The following is a 25,969-nucleotide window of genomic DNA, read 5'->3' as shown; positions in this document are numbered from 1 at the left end:
CCAGGATGAACATTTGCCATCAACCACCACCCTCTGTCTGCTTTCAGCTAGCCAATTTCTGATCCAAAGCTCTAAATCACCTTCAACCCCATACTTCCGTATTTTCTGCAATAGCCTACCGTGGGGAACCTTATCAAACGCCTTACTGAAATCCATATACACCACATCCACTGCTTTACCCTCATCCACCTGTTTGGTCACCTTCTCGAAAAACTCAATAAGGTTTGTGAGGCACGACCTACCTTTCACAAAACCGTGCTGACTATCACTAATGAACTTATTCTTTTCAAGATGATTATAAATCCTGTCTCTTATAACCTTTTCCAACATTTTACCCACAACCGAAGTAAGGCTCACAGGTCTATAATTACCAGGGCTGTCTCTACTCCCCTTCTTGAACAAGGGGAAAACATTTGCTATCCTCCAGTCTTCCGGCACTATTCCTGTCGACAATGACGACATAAAGATCAAGGCTCTGCAATCTCCTCCCTGGCTTCCCAGAGAATCCTAGGATAAATCCCATCTGGCCCAGGGGACTTATCTATTTTCACACTTTGCAAAATTGCTAACACCTCCTCCTTGTGAACCTCAATCCCATCTAGCCTAGTAGTCTGAATCTCAGTATTCTCCTCGACAACATTTTCTTTCTCTACTGTAAATACTGACGAAAGTTCCCCAAGAGTCAGTGTTAGAACCCTTGCTCTTCCTGATATACATCAATGACCTAGACCTTGGTGTACAGGGCACAATTTAAAAATTTGCAGATGATACAAAACTTGGAAACATTGTGAACTGTGAGGAAGTTGGTGTAGAATTTCAAAAGGACGTAGACAGGTCGGTGCAATGGGCAGACAAGTGGCAGATGAAATTTAATGCAGAGAAGTGTGAAGTGATTCATTTTGGTAGGAAGAACGCAGACAGACAATATAAAATAAAGGGTGCAATTCTAAAGGGAGTGCAGGAGCAGAGGGACCTTGGTGTATATATGCGCAAATCATTGAAGGTGGCAAGCTGAGAGAATTGTTAATAGAGTGTGCAGCATCGTTGGCTTCATTAATAGGGGCACAGAGTACAAAAGCAAGGAAGTTACATTAAACTTGTAGAGAACACTGGTTCGACCTCAACTGGAGTACTGTGCCCAGTTGTGGGTGCCACACTTTAGGAAAAGATGTGAAGCCATTGGAGACAGTGCAAAGGCTCTCGAGAATGGATCCAAGGATGAGGAACATGAGTTACATGGATAGATTGGAGAAGATGGGACTGTTTTCTTTGGAGAAGAGAAGGTTGAGAGGAGATTTGCTAGAGGGGTCTGGACAGGGTAAATAGGGATAAACTGTTCCCATTGCTGCAGGGATCAAAAACAAGACGGCACTGATTTAAAGTAATTGACAAAAAATGCAAAAGTGACATGTGGAAAAAAATTTTCACACAGCGAGTGGTTAGGGCCTGGAATGCACTGCCTGACAGTGTGGTGGAGGCAGGTTCAATCAGGGCATTCAAGAGGGAATTGGATTGTTACCTGTAAAGGAAGAATGTGTAGGACTACAGGGAGAAGGTGGGGGAGTGGCACTACGTAAACTGTTCTTTCGGAGAGCCGACGCAGACATGATGGGCCGAATAGCTTCTTTCTGTGCTGTAACAATTCTGTGATTCTATGTAATTATCATCCATGACAATAGTGGAACAAGCTTCCTGCAGGTCCAGAGCTACTATAGCTGCGTGACAGTCTACTTTGTGAAAAGGAGGTGCAATGGGCAGGTTTCTCCAACATGCCCAGGATACGACTGCTTGAGCAACTGAAAGTGGGGAGTGGCATAAGATTTAACATGTTAGGAACATGTATATTTATACCTGCCTTTTCTGTCTTCTCAATAACCGTAATCCCCAACAAAATTCCCATCACGCCTAATTTAATTGCTACATCAATAGCTGGAAGCAAAACTGTAGTGAGAAATTGTGTTGTAAATACAAGTGTTGAAATGCAAAAGAATAAGCCTAACCAGCAGTAAAAATTAATGCACCAATGAAAATATAGAACAAAGAACAGTACAGCACAGGAACAGGCCATTCGGCCCTCCAAGCCTGTGCCGATCTTGATGCCTGCCTAAACTAAAACCTTCTGCACTTCCGGGGTCCGTATCCCTCTATTCCCATCCTATTCATGTATTTTAAAGGCAACTTTTATAACTTTCCAACCACCAATTAAAAAGTGATACTGACCTTTAAGAAGTTTAACCCTATACGTTGGGCCAACCAAACACTGCAATACCTGCATAATATGAGTGAGCAGCTTTCCTAGCAGCAAGATCGCCCCTGAATCTGGTATGCAACCAAATTATAAGAAATTTATAGATAGAGTGAGGCACGCTTTGGTCACTAGTGCAGCCTTGACACAGCCAGATTTATATTTCTTTGCACAATGTGGCACGCTGTGCTAGCGTGCCTGACTCTTTAAACTCACATTCGGGCCCAGTAAAGTTCCATACCACGAAGGGCATCTCAAAACAACAGGACTGCAGCAGCGGCATCAAGCACTAACTACGAGGTGAGACCAAAAAATATAGCACGATGCAATATTGTACAACCTCCAAAGGATCAATCTTCCTGCACCAATATGACCTTTCCCCCAGTACACCCACAGTGCTGTTAGCAAGGGAGTTTCAGGATTTTGACTCAGCGACAGTGAAAGAACGGCGATATAGTTCCAAGTCAGGATGGTGTGTGGCTTGAAGGGGAACTTGCAGGTGGTGGTGATCAATGCATTTGCTGCCCTTGTCCTTCTCGGTGGTAGAGGTCACGGGTTTGGAAGGTGCTGTCTAAGGAGCCTTGGCACGTTGCTGCTGTGCATCTTATAACACACTGCTGCCACTGTGCGCCGGTGGTGGAGGAAGTGAATGTTTGTAGATGGGGTGCCAATCAAGCAGGCTGCTTTGTCCTGGATGGTGTCAAGCTTCTTGAGTGTTGTTGTAGCTGCACCCATCCAGGCAAGTGCAGATTATTCCATTGCACTCTTGACTTGTGCCTTGTAGATGGCGGACAGGCTTTGAGGAGTCAGGAGGTGAGTTACTCGCCGCAGAATTCCTAGTCTCTAACCTGCTCTTGTCGCCACAGTATTTATATGGCTGGCTAGTTCAGTTTCTGGTCAAGGGTAACCCCAGGATGTTGATGGTGGGGGATTCAGTGATGGCAATGCCATTGAATGTCAAGGGGAGATGGCTAGATTCTCTCTTGTTGGAGATGGTCATTGTCTGGCACGAATGTTACTTGCCACTTATCAACCCAAGCCTGGATATAGTCCCTACTGACTCCCCTCAATCCAACATTTCATAAATCCAAATTTCTGCTCAAGCTATGTTCTAAATTGTGAAACATGCCTGCAGTTCTTTTGAAGCTTTCGGCTGCATCATGTCTTTCCAGCTGAATTTGCATTGCACCTAATTTCAGTTTATCTTTTAGCAACAATTATTAAGGATCATCACAAAACTTCTCTCATGCTAAGGATCTTCCCCTCTTTCTACCTTTTCCTTCTGCTTTTTCACCTGACCCCACTAGCTCAAAGCAGTTGTGAGGCTGATGATACTTTCTAATCTGGAAATATGTTTTTAGGTATAGGGTGATATTTAAAAGAAATTCATTTCTGAATAAAGGCAGAGTGTTGGTAAAGGCAGTAAAGTCCCAACCTCCCAACTAGAACCTGTCATAATGAAGACCTTTGATACCACGCAGAAGAACTGAATTAGGCTTTTGGCTAGATCAGGGTTGTCCAACCTTTTCGGGCGGAGGACCACATTATGATTTTTGCTCGGCCCAGGGAGCCAGTGAGCAAATTTCCAAAGATAAAGGCATAAAAAATTTATCTTACTCATAAAAAAAATGTGCATTTTTGTGAAGCTTTAAAATGAGTATTTTATTGATTTATTTTCTCGTCACTATATTGAAAAATAATTTAGTGACACACCTGACATTGTTTTTGCTTGCATAAGTAGTCAATCTCTGCCCACACACATGATGTAGCGATGCAGACTATTCTGAATAGCTGTCCATATTTCAGGAGTGAGATCGGTCTCTCCTGGCTTTCCCCTCTCTCTTCCCCCTTCTCCTGGCTTTCCGCTCTCTCTCCCCCCAACTCCCGGCTTTCCGCTCTCTCTCCTTCCCCCCCCCCCCCCCCACTCCCGGCTTTCCCCTCTCTCCTCACACCTCCCCGGCTTTCCCTTCTCCCTCTCTCTAACAGTTGCACTGAGCGGAGCACTCAGCACAGCAACTTTGTGGTTGGTCAGCGTGTTTCAAAACATCACGCTGTCAGGTGCTGGAGTAGGAACGCACTTCTCAACATCGGACAGATACAGGGTTTTCCGGCGGGACTTAAAAAAAGGCAGAAAACCCCAAATCTGTCCGATGTTGGGAAGCACGTTCCTGCTTCAGTAGCTGTCCGCTGTGAAGCTGACAGTGCGATGTTTTTAAAAATGCCGCTCTGCAAGACAATGGGAAATTTCCCATCTCCACTCCTGCGGGCCAGATGAAAACCTTTGGCAGGCCTCATGTTGGACAACTCTGGGCTCGATCGTTGTGTGAAGCACCTTTCTATGTTAAGAAGCTACTATCACTGAAGCAGCAAAATTCCCTTGGCTTCACTGAAGCCCTTTTTCTTTGTAGTTGATCAGATTAAGGCAAACAATGATGCGTACATAGTGTGCCCACTGTCCAAATGGTAATGCCCTCGAATAAATTAACATTTTATTGAGAAAATATGCTCCATACATAGAGAAGGTAGATGAGGTAAGGCACCACTTGTCGACTTATTATACCTGCAGATATGTTGGAAAAATTTCTTCCAATTTGTTCTTTTTCTTCCTGTAACGTTTTTTCATTTTCTCCACAATTTCAGGGACAGCCGTTGCCTCATTGCCAGGCACCTCTGGTAGTTGCTCAACCCAACCTATTACAAACAAACCAAAGGAACCTGTTAATTGCTTCCTTTTCTTATGTTAATTTTGAGAGATCCAAAGTCTATCTGTCTGGCAGTACAAAGTCTCAACTTGAGCACAGCTACAATCGCAAACATAGAAGGTACTCATTATATGTGGCTCAGCAGTCCTGTGGCTATTAACTAAGATCAGAAGTTACATTGTACTGGTATGCTGATGAAACCATATCATGCGATCTACCGGGAGTGCTTTCCTCTGCAAAACTTGTTCAAGTTAAGAACTTTAACTGTACACATATGACCCTCCACATATAGTGCAGCAGGCAGAATATGAGTTCTCTCTTCAGATGTATGTTAACATGATTTGGGAAATCTGGTTTACATTGTTTAGGAGAGCCTTAAGGTCAGAAGCATTGCGTGCATTAAATAATGCAGATTTCCCAACGCATTACTCATGATTTTGGGTGATTCATTGGGCCTCATGGTGCCTGCCATGAAATATGCTGGCTGCCCATGTTGTTTATTACTTGCAAACAATAATGTTATTTCCCCTTTTTAAACATAACAAAAGCAAAATACTGCGGATGCTAAAAATCCAAGATTAAAACAGAAAATGCTGGAAATACTCAGGTCAGGATGTATCTGTGGAGAGAGAAACAGAGTTAACATTTCAGTTAACGTTGATCAAAGGTCATCAACCTGAAACGCCAACTCTGTTTCTTTCTCCACAGATGCTACCTGACCAGTTGAGTATTGCCAGTATTTTCTGTTTTTTTTAATATAGCATTACAAGATAGGCTTCTCCAAAACACTGTAGCACATAATTCTGAACATTTGGATTTTTTTTTTTAAATACAGTGCTCAGATTGGATACTTCCATGCTGCAACTTCTTATATCTGTGCAGTATCACTTACCATCCTCCTTCCCAGCCACCATTTCAGAGACCGAGCCAGTGGAGTTTTTCCTGGACAGCGAGCGCTTGGTCTTATTCTGTCCTGTCCGGCTCCTCTGGCGCACCATAAATCCTCCAATTCCTATCAGAGCGGGACAAGAAGTGAATATAGCTAACAGTTCTGAATTAAAAGGAATCAAGGTTTATTTTATTTTATTTAGCGATACAGCACTGAAACAGGCCCGAGTCTGTGCTGACCTATGTATCATAGTTAGGAGTCTTAAACCTACACCAGCAGAATGCAATTGTTTGGTGATGGATTAGATTTTATGTTGCACTAGAGCTCACACTGCCATCTACTCCCTAAGATTAAGACTTTCAACAACTTATTTTGATACAGATCTCAAGGTATGTCACAGGAGGGACAGGGGTGAAGAGAGAGAAATTATGACAATGAGCAGGAATGCGGAGAAGAGTTAGGAAAGGAGACTAAAGGTGAGGTGAAAGACACAGGTTTTCAGGAAAAACTGGAAAATGGCAGAGGAATTCAAAAGTAAGACATAGTAACTGAAGATGCGGCTCACCACCACCTTCTCAAGGGCAATTAGAGATGGGCAATAAATGCTGGCCTAGCCAGCAACGCCCACATCCCATGAACGAATAGAAAAAAAAACTGATCAAAGAATGGAGGGTACAAGTTACATGGAGGCTGTAATGGAGGTAGAGTGGGAAAGACCATACAGGAATCTGTAAATGAGAACATTTTGTAATCAATGTGCTGTGGGAATCAGAAGTCAGTGCCAACTGGGATGAGTGGAACCTAATACAGTCAGAATGTGGCTACAAATTAATTTTTAAAGTAGGAACATTTGGGTGGTCTGACATTTCTTGGCATTAGTGTGCTCAGCAACCAGATCACCCCTTAAGACCAAAGTTTTTAACTCAGCTATTGCGGTTTAAACAGAAAATCTCAATTTCACTCCTTCCTTCTGTCTAGAATATTCTTTCCCTCAACAACTTCCCCCAATCCACTTCTGAAGGAGTTGAATTTTTGCCCAGGTGTTGTGGCACATATAGAGATCACATTCTGGTTATCTTGCTTGAGTGCCCATTGCTAACGCAGGATGTTGAAATGAAACATGGCAGGTTCCTTTACTGCAAAAAGTATCGCTATGTGAGCTGAATCTCATGCGCACACCAATACTTTTCCAGCAAGGTCAGTGATTTCATCATCATTGTGACGGAGATCAGCTAACACTGGACAGAATACGACCCAAGAACTTCTGGCCTTTATGGCTGAACTACTCAACAGATAAACTTGGAGTAACCAGGGGATATAGGAACATAATTGTCTTCCTCAATTTTAAAAATCATTCCTGTCCCCCAAGCTACTTAGTTTTGGTACCGTACAATCTCTTTCTTGTAGTTAGTTTGGAGACAAAAGGAAATTGGGAAAATGTGTTTAATTTGTTTACATACTTCACAACGTGATTAACATTTTATTGTACTTTGACTGTAATAACAAATGATACATCAAAATATAAGGTGTCAATCCACCTGATTGAGAAGTAAATTAAAGAAAATCAAACATGTTCCAGAGCAAAACTCCCTTATTTTCTTGATTAGCTATCAAGATACAATTAGGGTGTTGACCCAACATTGAGAAAAGTGTGGGGAAAAGGACAAGCGAAGCATTGACACAAGCATCTTTACATTAACCTCTTTCTTTCGCTATCAGAGATTAACTCAAAAGGCTTCTGGACTTGAAAAAAATTTTTGAACCATAAACTTGAGCTGAATTTCTTTGTTTTAACTGGGCCTTACAAATTAGAGCTTTTTTTCTGTAGCTGTGAAAACTGTAGCAGTCAGTTCACCATCTACATTTATATTGCAGTCATGTAAGAGGACATACAACAGCACGAAGAACAGTGATGTGGACTACCAAATAGAAGGAGGCTGTTTTAGTTGGGGACATTGACTCATCCTTGAGCCTACCCTTACCCTCTTGAAGAGGGTTTTGAAGACAAGTAGTAAGATTGGAAAGCAAAATGGTTCAGGGACAGAATTCCAGAGGACACAGATATTTTCTGCAAGTCCAGCTTCTGACAGAGTGGAGCACAAGCGCCAATCTGTAGTTTGAGTTGCTGACAGGGACATGTGGCTGGAGAAGGTTCTTTAGGGAGGAAGAAATTGTTAAAAAAAGAACGCTGAAGTTGATTTACTGGCACACAGGGAGCTAGCAGAGTTTCACAAAAATGTGATCCATAGTGGTGTGGACAGAGAAGTTTAAATAAATTAAAGTTTGTGAATAAAGGAGGCAGGCCCCCCCACCCCCCGCCCCAGGGAGAGCACTGGAGATTTACAATTTAAAAATGACATTATTATATTGTTTGATTATACATGGTACTTAACAGAACAAATAAAAAAGGCCATTGCTTTGGAATTTTGTCCCATATGTGAGGTTGGGAAGCATAAGATTAGTTATACCATGGTTCCCATTATGAAAGTGACATAACGAATAAAGACATAATAAATAGTAATGACACAATAGGGCAAACCTTTGCTGTAATGTTACCCTTTTACTGATTTAACCCCAAAACTTACACCAAACATAGTCGAGAGGAAACCTGAATTCCCAGGCTTCTACCAATGATACTCTAGTTGAGTTGCAGAAACATACTCAATGTCACCCAATATTTGTTCATCTAATTTTCAACAGTGGAGATGTTAATTGTCTTTGTTTAGCACCTCTGCAAGGCAACATAATGAGATTGCAATACACGTCTCATTATTCTGTGGTCTAGTGTGTTGATGCTCCAGTACACTAAGCCACTCCTGGAGTTATTCTCGAGAGGACCAAGTTAATTGAGGATTAAAATCATATTAGCAAGAATATACTTGTTTTGCAGCGCTTAGTAATTAACACATCACTGCACCTCAAATTCAGATAGGGTAGATAAAAGTAACTCGAAAATAATGGTATCGATTGGGATGGTTCCTGTGCTCAAGAAAAATTTGTGGAAAGGGTTAAAATTAACATTTAATTTTAACTAGAGCCTAGGAGAATTTGGAGGGCAGTAGTCATGATGTTACAAAGGAGTCATAGAATGATATAATAAAAACTTGCATATTTATATAGCGACTCTCATGACCTCAGTATGTCCCAAAACACTTTACAGTCAATCAAGTACTTTTGAAGTGTAGTCACTGTTGTAATGTAGGAAACACAGTACACTCCTGTGGTCAGGAATGTGATGGAATACTCTCCATTTGCCTGGATGGGTGCAGCTCCAACAACACTCAAGAAGCTCAACACCATCCAGGACAAAGCAGCCCACATGATTGGCACCCCATCCACAAACATTCACTCCCTCCACCACCGACGCACAGAGCAGCAGTGAGTACCATCTACAAGATGCACTGCAGAAAGGTACCAAGGCTCCTTCGACAGCACCTTCCAAACCTGCGACCTCTACCATCTAGAAGGACAAGGGCAGCAAATGCATGGGAACACCACCACCTGCAAGTTCCCCTCCAAGCCACACACCATCTTGACTTGGAACTATATCATAGTTCCTTCATTGTCGTGGAGTCAAAATCCTGGAACTCCCTTCCTAACAGCACTGTGGGTGTACCTACCCCACATGGACTGCAGCGGTTCAAGACGGCAGCTCACCACTGCCTTCTCAAGAGCAATTAGGGATTGGTAATAAATGCTGGCATAGCCAGTGACACCCACATCCTATGAATGATTAAAAAATAACAGCAGCCAATTTGCGCATAGCAAATGCAAGTCTTCCTTTCGTTCTGTATGATATCATTCACTGATTCCTCTAACATCCTGACTACTAGCCTCAAAATTCTCCTATCCTTTGGTTAAAATTAGATGTCAATTTTTCACCCTTCCCTCAAATTTTTGAACACAGAAACCATTCCCAGTCTATTCCATTATTTTTATGTTACTTTTATCTCACTAACCTTGCATCCATCTGATTAAATTATGCAATCAGCAATGTGATAATGACCAGATAATCTGTTTTTGTGATGTTGACTGAGGCATAAAAATTGGCCAGGACACTGGGGATAACTCCCCGCTCTTCTTCAAACTATGCCATGGGATCTTTTACATCCACCTTAGAGAGCCCCTGTTTGACGTCCTATCTGAAAGACGGCACCTCTGCCAGTTCAGCACTCCCTCAGTACTGCTCTGGAGTGTCAGCCTAGATTTGCGTGCTCAAATGCCTGGAGTGGGACTTGAACCCACAACCTTCTGACTCAGAGCGGTTGTGGGCTCTATCTTGACAAAATTAGAGACACAAGTGCAAAGAGTTGATATGAAGTGAATTTTGATTCAGGGCCTAGTACCATAAATTGACAAGGGAGTAGGAGGCAGCAAGAAAGAAAATGAGAAAGAGGAATTGCTGCAAACCACCAACAGATTTCAATGTTGTCTGGCACTTGATCTTCTTTGATACATCAATTAAAACAGAGGAGGAACAGGGTGATTAATTATTCTCCAGTATCAGCCAAGTATTTTATGTTACAAATGTACTTATCTTAAATTAAAATTTAAACATTTCTGATTTCAATTTATATCAGATGTTTATGAAAACAATGTATAATCACTGGTCTCAAGTCAAGCCACTCCCAGGACAAAGAAAATGGTCTTTAATCTAATTTTACTCTGAGCTTGGTGGATCACGTCTGTTTTAATCAGATTCTTTACCAGGTCTATATGGTTTCCTTTTTCTCTTCTTTAGGCTGTCAGACCCCTCAGCTCCCTTACAGTCATCATCTGCTGGTTCCCGCTCTGGACTAGTAAGTGGATCAGACTTCGCGTCACAGTCCATTAGATCAGCTGCTGTAAATTTAAGATTGAAGGGTTAGCTGAATGTACAATAGATAATCTTTACTTTTTTTTTTTTACACACAATAGACTTGAGAGCAAAATTATAGCTCATGGAATAAAAGGGACGGTAGCAACATAGATACGGAATTGAGTGACAGGCAACAAAGAATCATGGTTAATGGATGTTTTTCGGGCCAGAGGAAGGTTTGTAATGGAGTTTCCCAGGGATCAGTGTTGAGACCCTTGCTTTTCCTGATATACATTAATGACCTAAACCTTGGTGTACAGGGCACAAATTCAAAGTTTGCGGATGATACAAAACTTGGAAGCATTGTGAACTGTGAGGAGGATGGTGTAGAACTTCAAAAGGACATGGACAAATTGGTGGAATGGGCAGATAGGTGGCAGATGAAGTTCAATGCAGAGAAATGTGAAGTGATTAATTTTTGTAGAAAGAACAAGGAGACACAATATAAAATAAAGGATACAATTCTAAAAGGGGTGCAGGAGCAGAGGGACCTGGGTGTATATGTGCACAAGCCATTAAAGGTGGCAGGACAGGTTGAGAGAGTGGTTAATAGAGCATACAATATCCTGGGTTTTATTAATAGGGGCATAGAGTACAAGAGCAAGGAAGTTATGTTGAACTTATATAAGACCTAGTTCAGCCTCAGCTGGCATATTGCTTCCAGTTCTGAGTGTCGCACTTAAAGAAAGATATGAGGGCATTGGAGAGAATGCAGAAACGATTCACAAGAATGGTTCCAGGGATGAAGAACTTCAGTTATGAAGATAGATTGGAGAAGATGGGAATGTTTTCCTTGAAGAGAAGACTGAGAGGTGATATCATAGAGGTATCCAAAATCTTGAAAGGTCTAGACAGAGTCGATCGAGAGAAACTACTCCCACTCGTGAAAGGATCGAGAACGAGAGGACACAGATTTAAAGTAATGGGTAAGAGAAGCATAAGTGACATGAGCAAGTGAAGGAGGTCTGGAATGCGCTACCTGAGGCAGGTTCAATTGAAGCATTCAAAAGGGAATTAGACTGTTCTATGAAAGGGAAGAATGTGCAGGGTTACAGGGAGAAGGTGGGGGAATGGCACTAAGCAAATTACTCCTTTGGAGAGCCAGTGCAGACATGATGGGCCGAATGGCCTCCTTCTGCACTGTAACAATTCTGTGATTGTGAAAATAGTACTAAACTGTGTTGCACATGCATCAAGAGAAATTGATGTTACATTAGCTATCCCTGAAGCAGTCTTCATTAGTTGACTGAAATCCAAACTCCACATGCAAGTGTGAATTAGTCAGCGCACGAGGAAAATCACCTGCAATGTATCTTGAAGGAAACGGGGCCCTGCGTAAGTCATGTTAACTTTCCCATTGCTGTATATAAGGCTTCTTTAAGGGAGCTAACTTTCTTTGTTCACAGGAAACAACGCGGAGGCTCTAAGCCAAGTAAGGGACATTTCTCTAGTGTATTGTACATATTGAAATTGTAAACCTGTATCTAAAGAACAAGTTTCTGATTTGTTAACAGCCCATCAAGGAAATCTTTCCCCAGCAAAACCACTGAACCAAACTTGAACAGTTTAGGGGACTGGGGAAGAAAGGTTGAGATGCAGAAAATTACGGGATAGGGGTTTTGGCGGGTGGTGGGGGTGGTACTAGGTCACTAAGTGGTTTAAACATGCGTGTGGAAATTTTAAATTGGAAGCGGCAGGAGATTGAGGCAAATGTAGTTTGAGAGGACAGGGGCAATGGGCAAAATTGCGTAAGGGAGCACAGTTATGACATCAGTCCTCACCTCCGTAGACAGTGTTGTCTATTTAGCCTGCAAAATGGTTCACCACCAGCCAAGCTGCTCGGAACTTGCGACTGTCTTATATAGCATTGTAGTTTCCAAATTCCCTGCTAGCTCTGTGGTTAAAGTCATGCTCAGCTGAGATCTGATATTCCAGTCGATCTAAAGCACCACTTATTCTGTAGCCAAGTGACTGCCATGGGAGGAAGGGAAGGGGGTAGGAGGATGGTGGGGTGAAAGAAAGAGTAGGGGGAGAAGAGGAAGGATGCTTGAATTCTTTGCTTAGAGGGAACCTGAAAATTCTGGGCTTAGGAAGTGTTGCATTTTGTACGCAAATTATTGTGTGCACGTACACGTGGCTTTCATTTTTTATGTGCGGGAATCCCATGATTATATCTTTATTCCAGGAAGACTTGCATTTATATAGAACCTTTAAGGACCTTAGGACACTCCAAAGTGTTTTACAGCCAATGAAGTACTGTTTTTGTGAAGTGTGGCACCTGTTGGAATGAATTTGCACACAGCATGGTCTCAAAAACAGCAAGGTGTTAATGACCAGATAATGTGTTTTTTAATGTTGATTGAATATAAATATTGGCTAGAACACCAGGGAAAACTCCCCTGCTCTTCTGCAAAATAATGCTATGGGATCTTTTATGTCCATCTTTGAGAGCAGGTGGGACTTTGGTCTAACACCTCATCCAAAAGACGGCACCAGTGATGCACTGGATTGTTAGTCCACATTTTTATGTTCCAAAAAAAATCTGTTAGCGGGGGTTGGAGGCGTAGTCAGTTGTATTTTTCCCTGTGTATAGGTGTTTATGTTAGTGGTAAAGTCTGAACTGATGTTCGGATTTTTCTGTGGATGAACGTCCACCTTCCTACATAATTGTTTGGCCCACTCACTGGTCTTCACCTCCAAAAGGTTGCACATGTGTAAATTACACTACACAAATGATGCATATTAATGCAAATGTACAATCATGCTGCAAATAATTCTAGTTTTAAGCTTCAAGGGATAGGAATTTGTGAAGTAACTGACTGAGGGAAATAAGAAATATAATCTAAAATCAGAATGAACTCAAAAATTTTGCTGCTTTTGAACTTCACCAAGGTCAATTAGCAATATTATACATTGTAGTTAGTTTGGAATCGAGGGCAAGTTTTGTGCCACAGATTTGAAAACTAGTTAGTGAAAACTAATTTCACTCGGGATGAATTCAGAGCAATATGAATCCAACTTGTGCAGACCCGATGCCCTAATTTTGTTTAACAAAATCACTTTTGGGCTGTGGTCGTATGTCACTTAAAACTAATTACACATACATAGAAAGAACAAGTCTTCTGATTATTAATATTTATGTACTTAAAAATTTGGACTTCAAAGTTCTGAGTTTATGAAGTGCTCAGGTGAAATGTGAAATTTATAAACCTTGAACAAGTTGGCACTTTAGATATATAATTCAAGCAGACAGCAATCAGGTCCCAATTAGCACATTTATAGTTTTCTACATTGGACATTAAAAACCATGAGGATACAATGCAAAATATGCAGAAGCATTACTAAAGGTACTGTGGAACAGAGAGAAAACAAATAGAATTGGACAATATAGTTCCTTTTGAATAAAAAGTAAAAGGAAAATGGCCAATGAGTTTCAGTTTATGTTGCTACAGTTGCTGGCACCACAGCAACCCTATATGGATACAGATGGAAGAAACTCCATTGCAAACAAGTCTTCTTACATAGAGAAATAATTTTTTCAAATTATTAGGCAAAATCAGGATGAATCCACTTATCTGGATTTGAAACATGAAGAGTTCACTGGGTAGTATAAACCCTCAAGTGCACCTCCTTTTCAAGATAATTCTCATTCATTGAGAACTGTCTCTTCTCAATGTGAACAGTAAGAACCATACTCTTGGGGAACTTATTCATTTTTGATGCATAACTGTTCGAGCTGAGGCCTGTCTGCAATGTCATTTTTAAACTGATCTCAGTACTGATTCACATTACAATAATCTCAATCTCACCTGAAGATGCCATTAACTTTTTATTTGCTGAGATTCTTACAACTTTACGAGAGATCGCAACAAATGTTTTAAAAAGGATCAGGAGCCAGAATGAGAGAATGGGCCGGAAAAACAAAAGGAGGGGAGGGAGGAAGGGAAGGGAGACAGAAAGAAAGGGAGAGACAGAGACACACACAAAGCAAAGTGAAGGGGAGAAAGTGATTGCAAATGTGGAGAAGGTAACTTCTATAGAAAAACATAGAATAACTTCATATAAATTGCATCTGGCTACAAGTGTAATGAACAAAAATAGAAATTAAATGATATTGAGCAATCTGATTTTGCATGAAGCATAGAAGAGAGAGCTCTCATTTCTAGAAGCTTTCTTTATAGATGTAGTAAGAGGGGCCCTGAATGATGAAAAAGGCATTAACCAAGGTTAGTTAGAGTGACTAAGATTAGGATTCACAATTTTTTTTATTCAATTGGTCTTTTCCCATAAATATATGACTTGAATGTTTATGAAACCCAATAAAATGCAGTATCAATTTGTCTGCTCCCAACCAAAGAGGCTACAAACTGTAATTTTCCTGACTGAAGTTTCTGCAAATTAGTTAAATAATTTCACTCAGAAAAGCCAGATGTAGATAGACCAAGTAGGAAGTGGTAAAGCCATGCTGGTGCAGTACAGCATAGAATCATAGAGCACAGAAACAGGCCCTTCAGCCCATCATGTTTGTGCCAGCCAGCATGAGACTGATATTTCAATACACTTATCAGAGGTTTTGTTATTTGAAATACATGTGCCATTATTACAAATGTTTTAAGGAACGTCCCCAACTCAGTTATCTCATTTGGACAAGCACATATACAAATAGCATACAACATTCAGCAAACAAATCTTTTTCTTCCTTTCACATGAAGGGGATCAGCCATAATATTGTACCTCTGCTTTCATCCATATCGCCATCCATGTCTCTGGACTGTTCAGACTGAGGATCAGGTGGAGTTTGCAGAACAGCCACACTGTTCTGATTTATGATCTTTAGCTTCAACTTTGGCTTGGGTCGCTTCCGACGTGGTGGAGCAATACTGAGGCTTTGGAGCTGTGACATACCCAACTCAGTCAGGCAGACACCATCCTGTGTATATGTCCGTATCGGTTCTGTTTTCCAAGAAAAACACAAGTTATACTGAATGACTTATAAAAGGATTTTCTTTACCAAATGAGATAGGAAATTCCTATTGGCCCTATTCTAAAACTGGAAAGAGTCGTTCACCAATTTTTATACTTTCCATTAACATCTCCGGTTTCTGAACACAGCTTTGATTAAGCCAATGTACCATACGAGAAAACAGCCGCAAGCCTATGACGTACCAGTTGCTAGTTTCAGTTAACATATCATAGAATCATACTAATGCATGGGAAACTGCCAGTCAGAAATTAGAAAAGGCCATTCGCTCCATCAAAGCTCATTCCTTTAGAACACAGACTCTTCCATCATGGCACCTAATTGTACTGGGAAAACCCTAACATTTTGGCTTCTATTATCTTACTTAATATACAACTCCAAAATTTAACTTAAGAACTTGTTCCTTCCCCTCAACCTCCTCAGCCCACTTATAATCCACATTTTTCAACCTATGTGCACTTTTGTGCAAAATTTAGTTTATAGAGTACAAGTACGTAATTAATCCAAGCCCGTTACTGCATCTTTTGACTCCACCTTCAAGGTAACTGGATCAGTTTACAGCTGGCTCCAAAAAAGTTATTAACATACATTAGACACAGGAGTCCACGTTCTGGCCCCATATGGCTCCATTCAACATCTCCCTTGGTTTATATTTAAACTTCTCAGAAGTGCTCCAAGTCCAGTTTCTGAAATCATGCCTCAAGATCTGCCTCTCTAAAGTTGAATGTTTCAATTGCAATCAATTTTTTCTTCATCACAAGCCTGACAAATTTCACCCAATCGTGACCATCGTTGCCAACATTTTCTCTTATTCTGACGTGCTCGATCATCTCCTGACAGGTTTCATAATGTTGCCACTCCACACAACAATCCAACATTATGGCTAGATCATGCCTGCAAACCTACTGCAACCTGTAAAGATCCCTAATAATCCCAGGTAAACTGAAGGCATCCATAACAATTGTATCAGTTTCCATTATTTGACTGGAAAATTGCTTGGTTCCATCCATCCTCCTGACCTGGTGGCCTACAGCAGATGCCAACTCAGTTTCTTCTCAGTGTCTGCACTCAATCATGGGCCAGCTCCCACCCTGTACCACAGCATCTAGCTTTTTGTCTTTTCTACTTCCATCACAATTGTTCTTCCTATTTTTCGGTTTGCTTTTTACCACTCCCACCTCCCCCCGTCCCGCCACCCCACCGTCAATTTTCATTAAATCTTCCCCTAATACTTGATTTACTCTTTCTGCACAGACAGTGGTACTGTTCTGCACCAGACATCTGACAAATAAGCTGGTTTGCACACTCCACATTAAGTTTAGTGTGTGTTTAACTCAAACTGTGAAGCCTGTTAAACCATTTAAGTCTTCAGAGATCCCCTAAAAGCTTGCTGACTAAATGTGGTACTGGCCCATTTAAAAGAGGAAGGGATCAGGTCTGATCCTTTATCTGTGTCTGTTCTGTGTGACTTGTATCCCAAAGCTAGGCATTGTAAATGCAGCTTATTTTTCTGATCACTACCTAGTGATCCTTACTAAAGGGGACACATGGGATATCAATTGAAGATAGGAATAAGCTTGGTTGCAACTTACTTTGGTGAAGCACCATATTGCTGCTGGTGCCTCTGGAATTATGCAAATCAACACTTTCCTGACAGGAGAGTAGAAAAGTGGGACAGGAAAAGGAAAGGACAGATCAAATATTGGCTACCAAGTGTGGCAATTTACCTGGTTCCTTCATCTTTACAATAAATTGAGGTGTTACCAAAGACAAATCAGTCCCTTCTGAGGTAGTCACTGAGGTGAAAGAAATTAGACACCTGTTAATAAGTTTGAATCTTCTAGGATTGAGTGTTAAATTTTAACTGCTGTCACTCAGACTGAATTCAGCACATAAATTAAGTTACCAAAAATTTAACAAACTAATTCATCAAAATTACAGGTTGCAATTTTAAGGTTTTTTTAAAAAAAAAGCTATCATTGAGCAAACTGATTTAACTTTGCAACTCTTACCTGGAGTTGTCATTGCATATTGCCTACATGTGAAACAGTCATAGCCGTTATCTGCTGCAGTCTCTACTTCATCCTCTGTGTTCAGGTTCTGGCAAATAGCATGAATCCATCTAAGAACATAAAGTGGTTCAAAAATTATACATTTAAAAATAACACTGTACAACAAGCATTTGCATTGTGTCTTCAGCATTGTAGATGTCTAAAGGGATTGTATAGGTAAGAAATGGACATCAACCTGACTCATCCACACTTCTAGCTCCCCACCACCCCCACCCCGCCTTGCTGCCATGAAGCACAGCTTTGGAACCAGTAGCATTAGCCATTTTACCAGAGCTTCTCTTTTTTCCCTCCCCCCCCCTGTGGCAGTCCATAGTGGTGCATCTGCACACCAACATTATTCTCATCAGTTTACTGTCAAAATAACTGGTGTCATTAGCAGGAGGAGCAAGATGGGGTGTCTGGCATTGGGGAGGTATGGTTGAGGGAGATAGATGGCAATGAAGGGAGGGAAGGGATGGCAATGAAGGAGAAAGGGTAGTAAGGGAAATGGATGCCAATGAACAGCAATGAAGTGGAGAAGGAAGGGGCAGAAATTGGGAATGACACTTTAGGGTGGGGAGGACACCAGGATTAATTGATGCTATTTGGGGAAGAGACTGCCAACATTAATGGAGTAAGGACAAAGTGCTGTCATTAATTCGAGGAAAAGAGGGCCAGCCTGAACTTAGAGGATGGGCAGAAAAAAAAAAGAGTGGAAGCATTAATTCAGTGTGGGAGAACAAGTGATAATTTGCACTGGCACGGTCAGAGGGGGAGAAGTGTTTGATTGTTACTCCCGATTCAGCCTAAGAGAATGTCTGTTGAAGGATGGAGTTTTGGATGGGATGTGGTCTCTCTGTGAACTAGATCTGCAGTTTGGATGAGGGAATATGACCTTTGAGCAAACGATGACCTGATTTAATGGTTCCAAATTCGAAATGCAATTATTGTGTGTAATGGGTAGATGTTTTAAAAATTACCCATTCTAGTTAATTTGCACAAAAAAATACAAATTTTCTAGGGGAGCATGGCCCTAAACCAGTACAGAAATGCAAAAGTTTTGTGTCTTCAGCATTTAGGTACTTAAGCTTTCCTCCCTACAAATGAAGCATCATTGCAGACAGCAATAGCATAAGTTCCAAAACTATGAAAGCATCCGTTTTCATACATCATTGGTTTACAATTAGGGTCATTCTTCAAGTATCCCCCATTTGGGGCTTATGTCAGCTATTGCTTAGTTTTCTAAGTTGGTTTGCACCTGATTGAGGAGTACAAGAGCAGTATACAACTGCCAGACAAACTCAATGAGTCTGTCCCAAGCCTTGCACATTCTGTTGTATCCTATTGTTCATCTCAAACTGGGTCACAGTTACCACAGCTCTATGTTGAGGATGAATTGCAAGTTGGGACAGGACAGGTTAACTTAACTTAATGAAAATTCAGGATACAATTCTCTTTGCTTTCTCATTCACACACAAGTGATTTTTTTCTATATTCAGAACATTTTAAGTGTTTCCTCAATTGTTGCATTTGTTAACATTTGAGAGTTTTGAACACATGCCCCCATTTGTAGCAGTGGTGTGACTAGATGTTTTGCCAAATTCTAAATTTAGTGGAATTTTTTTAAGAAAGGAAGGAAACAACACCCCAGTGTGTTCAGATGGGCTGTTGCCAAAAGCACAACCTATTTGTTGAAGGTACAGCAGCTGGAGTTTAAAAGGTTAAAAAGTAAGTTGTCTGCATTTATTGCGTTCTTAAGACATCAATTAATTCATATGAATCAACAGGAAAGCACAAGCTGTAACTAAAGACAGTCAGCCTGATGGAACTGGAAACTATAGGCAGGGATTAAACCAGTGTCCTCAATTTAAGTAATAATAGACATCTACTTCCACTGTACCGGAGAACTGAAAAAAGGCAAATGCAACTGAAAGACGAACCCATAGGTCAATTGGCTCACTATCTTAAATTCTAGAATCAATATCATTTAATATCACCATTTAGTCACTGTTTCTGCCACAATTTGACGCATAGTTTTTCTGAGAAAAGACGTTATGATATTTGATGGAGTTTACACCATAAATGTCAGAACGTAAATGTTGTAACGTGTGCTTTTCTCTTTACAGCTGCTGATTGACCAACGCATTTTTAGCATTTTGTGTCTCAGATTTCCAGAAATTGCAGCTTTCCCTTTCATTTTGTAGTTTTTTTATATATTGATTTTTGTTTCAGCACTTTCAAAGGGAGAAATATTTTACACCAATTCTATCAAGGAAAGTCAAAACACTTTTAATATGGCATGTCCCCTGCTTAGCCCAAATACCTTGTTCAGTTAACATTAAAATAGAGTAATGCACATTTCTACACTAGTTTTTTGACGCCGTTCTTTAATGATGTATGTAATTATAGTTATGTACTCATTATAATTCATTGGTCTCAGTCTTCCGCTTCATACAGTCCGTATGCTAAGAATATACTGGATGCACTCACCTGTCACACTGCCGGCACTGTATAATAAGCTCCTCCTCCCTGTAGTTCTTATCGCAGACTGGGCAGACAGTCAAGCTGGCACAAGGAGCACACTGCGTATAATTGTTCTGCCATTCACACTTGAAACCAGGTGAGGTTGCCCCACACTGCATGCAAGAAACACACCTACGAAATGAAGTGAAGGTTGTTTGCAACAGAAAAATGTGGTTCAACCTCAAGACATATCTTGAAGAATCTTTATAATGCTCCAATACTTAAGGATTGGACAATAAATACTGAAAAAGCTGGATCTCCCTTGCTCATGTTATATCATCATATCCTTAGGGTATAAAATCATATTGGATAGGCCTCATAATTATCATGAATTGAAATATATAATTGTTTAATTCCTGTATCAAAATCTTTAGAAATAAAAATCAAATCGTCACATTAAAAAGTCTTTTTCAGCACACCTTCATTTTTAATATTTTAAAATATTTTGTATGAGCTTAATATCAGAGTATTATTTCAAGCTCATTTAACCTACTTGATATTGTAGAACAGCCCACGCATGAGGGCATTTATTGCCCAATTACAAGCTTATGACCAAACAGAAGACATCCTACAAAGTTCTAATATGAAAACACCCCATCAACAGTTTCAAATGACATGATTCTCAAGACAGGCTCAAAAGAACTGGCGAAAAAGTGTCAAAATCAGTTTCCACAATTAGTCCCTAGCTCTTGCCCCGCTCGAGGACGGAATCTTTTTACAGACTTCTGAAGCAGACTCATGGGGGTGGGAATCTGCTGTTAGTTTATTCCTCTCTGGTACCGAAGTCCTGAGGGCTCATTAACACTTCCAAAAAGAAATTTATGGTGCACAGGAGGTACAGACCAGAAGGCAAACAATTTGTTTTTAATATAAACTGAAGCAATTTTAAACTGAGAGGTACTGAAAATACCTGTAAGCTGGAACTGTTAGCTGGGAATTCTTGAGTCTTGGAGAGAGCAGGGTCAGGAATCAGCCAGAGTTGAGGGGATTGCTACAGTGCCAACAGTGGAGAAAATAACTATTGCAGGCCTCATCAAGTTACAGCTAGCAACCTCCATGTGCCTCACAACCCCCCAGCTCCATTTCCTCATTGTGCCCACCTCCTCCCAGTTTACAAACCTCTGGAATAGAAGCTCAGGTTCTGAAAACATTATTCAAGGAAATAGCTATTCCCGTGGCTCATCCACGTCAACCATCAGCCAACTGGGTCAGCCTTTTCCAGGTGGAAAGCATAACATGATCAAGTTAGACCCGCATAACTACTTACCAGCATCCTTATAGCCAATTCTGTCAAAATGTATACAAACCATATGAATAAGAAAGGGCAGGACTGGCAGCTCAATAGTCCAGGATATAGAATTTTCAGGCGTGACAGGGGGATGTTAAAAAGGAGGTGGCACTGCACTATTCATCAAGGAGTCAATTACTGCAATAAGGAGGGATGATATCTGAGAAGGTTCTTCAAATGACACCATAGGGGTAGAACTTAAAAACAAAAAGGGGGCAATCACTTGGCTGGGAGTGTACTACAGGCCTCCTAACAGTCAGGGAGAGATAGAGGAGCAGATATGTAGGCAAATCTCAGGAGGTGTAAAAATAATAGGGTAATAATAGAAGGGGATTTCAACTTCCCCAATATTAACTGGGATAGTCTTGATGCAAAAGGCTTAAAGGGGGTGGAATTCTCAAAATGCATACATGAGAGCTTTTTGAGCCAGCACGTAGAAAGCCGTACAAGAGAAGGGGCAATACTGGACTTAATCCTAGGGAATGAAGCCGGACAAGTGGGAGAAGTGTCAGTGGGGGAGCATTTTGGGGATAGTGACCATAAATCTGTAAGATGGAAGGTAGTTATGGAAAAGGACAAAGGTGGACCGGAAATAAAGATAGTGAATTGGGGGAAGGCCAATTTCAATATGATAAAACAGGATCTGGCCAAAGTGGACTTGGAGCAGCTACTTGTAGGAAAGTCTACATTAGACCAGTGGGAGTCATTCAAAAAGGAAATAGTGAGAGTGCAAAGCTAACATGTTCCTGTTAATGTGAAGGGGAGGACCAACAAGTCCAGGGAACCCTGGATGTCAAGGGATATAGAAGATTGGATAAGTGAAATAAAGGAGGCATATGGCAGATTCAGAGGGCTCAAAACAGCAGAGGCACTAGAGGAGTATAGAAAGTGTAGGAGGGTACTTAAAGTGATTAGGAGAGCGAAGAGGGGGCATGAAAAAACACTGGCAGGCAAGATAAAGGAAAATTCCAAGGCGTTCTATAAGTATATTAAGGGCAACAGGATAACCAGGGAAAGAGTTGGGCCCATTAAGGATCAAAGCAGCAATGTGTGGAGCCGGAGGACGTAGGTGAGGTTTTAAATGATCACTTTTCATCTGTCTTCACTATGGAGAAGGACGATGTAGGTGTGGAGATCAGGGAGGGGGATTGAGATATACTCGAACAAATTAACATTGAAAGGGAGGAGGTATTAGTGGTTTTAGCGGGCTTTAAAGTGGATAAATCCCCAGGCCCTGATGAACTGTCTCCCAGGCTGCTATGTGAGGCAAGGGAGGAGATAGCAGGGGTTCTGACACAAATTTTCAAATCCTCTCTGGCCACAGGAGAGGTGCCAGAGGACTGGAGGACAGCGAATGTGGTACCATTATTCAAGAAGGGTAGCAGGGATGAACCGGGTAATCAGAAGCTGGTGAGTCTAACATCAGTGGACACTATTGGAAAAAATTCTGAGGGACAGGATTAATCTCCACTTGAAGAGGCAGGGATTAATCAAGAATAGCCAGCATGGCTTTGTCAGGGGAGATTATGTCTAACAAACGACTGAATTTTTCGAGGAGGTGACTAGATATGCAGATGAAGGTAAAGCAATTAATGTAGTCTACATGGACTTCAGTAAGGCTTTTGATAAGGTCCCGCATGGGAAATTGGTTAAGGTGGTAAGAGGCCATGGGATCCAGGGTAATTTGGCAAACTGGATCCAACATTGGCTTAGTGACAGGAGGCAGAGGGCGATGGTCGAGGGTTGTTTTGCAATTGGAAGCTTGTGACCAGTGGTGTACCGCAGGGACCAATGCTGGGACCCTTGCTGTTTGTAATGTACATGAATGATTTGGACGTGAATATAGGAGGTATGATCAGTAAGTTTGCAGATGACATGAAAATTGGTGGTGTCGTAAATAGTGAGGAGTAAAGCCTTAGATTACAAGATGATATAGATGGGCTGGTAAGATGGGCGGAGCAGTGGCAGATGGAATTTAATCCTGAGAAGTGTGAAGTGATGCATTTTGGGAGGACCAACAAAACAAGGAAACATACAATGGATGGTAGGACCCTAGGAAGTAGAGAGGGTCAGAGGGACCTTGGTGTACTTGTCCATAGATCACTGAAGGCAGCAGCACAGGTAGATAAGGTGGTTAGGAAGGCATATGGGATACTTGCCTTTATTAGCCGAGACACAGAATATAAGAGCAGGGAGGTTATGATGGAGATGTATAAAACACTAGTCAGGCTGCAGCTGGAGTACTGTGTACAGTTCTAGTCACCACATGATAGGAAGGATGTAATTGCACTGGAGAGGGTGCAGAGGAGATTCACCAGAATGTTGCCTGGGCTGGAGCATTTCAACTATGAAGAGAGACTGGATGGGCTAGGGCTGTTTTCCTTAGAGCAGAGAAGGCTGAAGGGGGGGGGGGGGGGGGGGGGGGGGAGAACCTGATTGAGGTATACAAAATTATGAAGGGCATAGATAGGGTAGAAAGGAAGAAACTTTTGTCAATAACCAGGGGGCACAGATTTAATATAAGGGGCAGGAGGTGTAGACGGAATTTGAGGAAAAAAAATTTCACCTAGAGGGTGGTTGGAATCTGGAACACACTGCCTGAAGGGGTGGTAGAGGCAGGAACCATCACAACGTTCAAGTATCTAAATGAGCACTTGAAATGCCACAGCATACAAGACTACGGGCCAAGTGCTGGAAAATGGGATTAGAATAGATAGGTGCTTGATGTCCGGCACGGACACGATGGGCTGAAGGGCCTGTTTCTGTGCTGTATGACTCTATGACCTTAATGTCAAGAATCTGCTATCTGGTCTTCAGTCTGGCTTTACCATAAACTGGTCCCCTTCTGGCACAGTCTCATCACCCAGATGTGGAAAGATTTGGTTGATGCAAGCACAAATGATGCTCCACATTAGATTTTTTTCCCCTCAAAATAGAAACATTCCTATACTTTCAGCTTGCACATCCACAAGTGGCAAAGCCACCAAATGCAGCTGTTCCAACACGCAGGATCCAAGTATCAGCACCATATTTTTCTCTGTTCCCCAACATTAAATCAATCAGACTTCACTAGCTACAGTCTTCACTAAGGTTACTTCAGTTACACCCTCCAGGGGGAATTTTATGGAGGCGACGGGGGTCTCAGCCGCCAGCGAGAGATCCTCGTTGTTTTCTCCAGGAAGGCCTGCCAGTATTAACGCGCCAATCAGGTCATTGGCAGGTTTTCCCCAGGATCAGGACCCCTGGGGTGGGGAGTCCTGCCTGGCAAGAGCTGCCGGCCAATTAGAGGCCCGCAGCTCTTTTGCTCAACTGAGCCACCGGGGAGGCGGTGGCTGCTGCCAGAAGAACACCCACTGGTAGAGGGCTGCTCAGGTCAGGAAAAAAGAACCCGACCCGGCCCGAGCCCGACTCGAACCCACCCCGACCATCCCTTTACTACCTTACGTCTGGGAAGCTCCATGAAGCTGCAGCGCATGCGCGATGACCTCATAGTGACGTCACTCGCTCACTGCGCAGACTCAGTTCCGTCCCGGACTCCCAGCTCAGGTAAATTTTTTTATTTCAATACTTACCAGCAGAGCACTTATTGTGTGTGTCTGGCCCGACCAGACTCGACTTGGCCGTAGCCCGAAAGACGTACCCTGAAGACGGGCCCGACCCGAACCAGACACTTCATCAGGTCCCGTTGGGTTCGGGTCGGGTAGCAGGCCTCTACCCACCGGAGGCCCAGGATTGCACAGCAAAGTGGGCCAGAAGTGAGTGATGGCAGGAGGGGTTTTCCGGGATGGGAGTCGTGGGGGAGGGACCTGTAGGAGGGTCGGCAGCAAGGGCAGGGGGTGACACAGTGCACCCGCCCTTCTGATGCCGAGTCTCTTGATCAGGCACTGAGTGTCTGTGAACGATGGATGCCCCTGGGAGACCACAAGCAACCCCTCACTGGTTTGCATGTGTGCTCCCTGTGTGGTAACAGGCCCACCTGCTGCTGGGTTAATATGGGAAGAGGCCCTTAAGGGCCTCAAGTGCCGGCAGGGTGGGATGGCTGTTCACGGGCCTATCCGCCTGGACTTAATCAGGGTGGAGGCGGGAAGACAGAGGGGTCTCCATCCACTACCATCTTGTCCGATTAAATGCCCTATACACAAGGGAGAACATAAAATGTTGCCCTCTGTGCCATCTGTTTTTTTTCTTAAATCAGCCCAAAGGCCTTTGGCCAGAATATAAACTCTGGTATGCAGTGCAATACCTCCATTAAACATGCTACTTTTTTTTAATGTTGTTTCAGGCATATCTACTGATAATGTGTTAAATAAATTATATTCCTTTTCAATTGCAATATTGAAGTGACTGTAAAAAAAAACTTTGAAAATTTGGATTAACTAATTTTTGTGATGAGTTTCATCAAAATGGGTTGGTCACTTCAAATTGTTATATT

At 41.9% G+C, this 25,969-nt stretch overlaps 1 protein-coding gene across 17 annotated transcripts in view; it reads right to left on the bottom strand.

The window, feature by feature from the left end:
• kmt2ca (lysine (K)-specific methyltransferase 2Ca) overlaps positions 1-25,969 on the bottom strand; it is a 460,534-nt gene that overhangs the window by 122,058 nt on the left and 312,507 nt on the right. For 16 of the 17 annotated variants that reach the window (XM_068015025.1, XM_068015031.1, XM_068015029.1 and 13 more), the window contains 7 exons: positions 20,217-20,381; positions 17,688-17,797; positions 17,403-17,471; positions 15,429-15,647; positions 10,544-10,678; positions 5,840-5,959; positions 4,806-4,936 (listed from right to left, as the gene is read on the bottom strand). In XM_068015025.1, the coding sequence (XP_067871126.1) occupies positions 4,806-4,936; positions 5,840-5,959; positions 10,544-10,678; positions 15,429-15,647; positions 17,403-17,471; positions 17,688-17,797; positions 20,217-20,381 (949 nt within the window). The remainder of the gene's footprint in view (positions 1-4,805; positions 4,937-5,839; positions 5,960-10,543; positions 10,679-15,428; positions 15,648-17,402; positions 17,472-17,687; positions 17,798-20,216; positions 20,382-25,969) is intronic. The other variant, XM_068015028.1, reaches the window with a different exon arrangement.

Source organism: Heterodontus francisci, chromosome 2, assembly GCF_036365525.1.
Source record: "Heterodontus francisci isolate sHetFra1 chromosome 2, sHetFra1.hap1, whole genome shotgun sequence".
Lineage (NCBI taxonomy): Eukaryota > Metazoa > Chordata > Chondrichthyes > Heterodontiformes > Heterodontidae > Heterodontus > Heterodontus francisci.
This window is presented reverse-complemented; position numbering and strand designations above follow the sequence as displayed.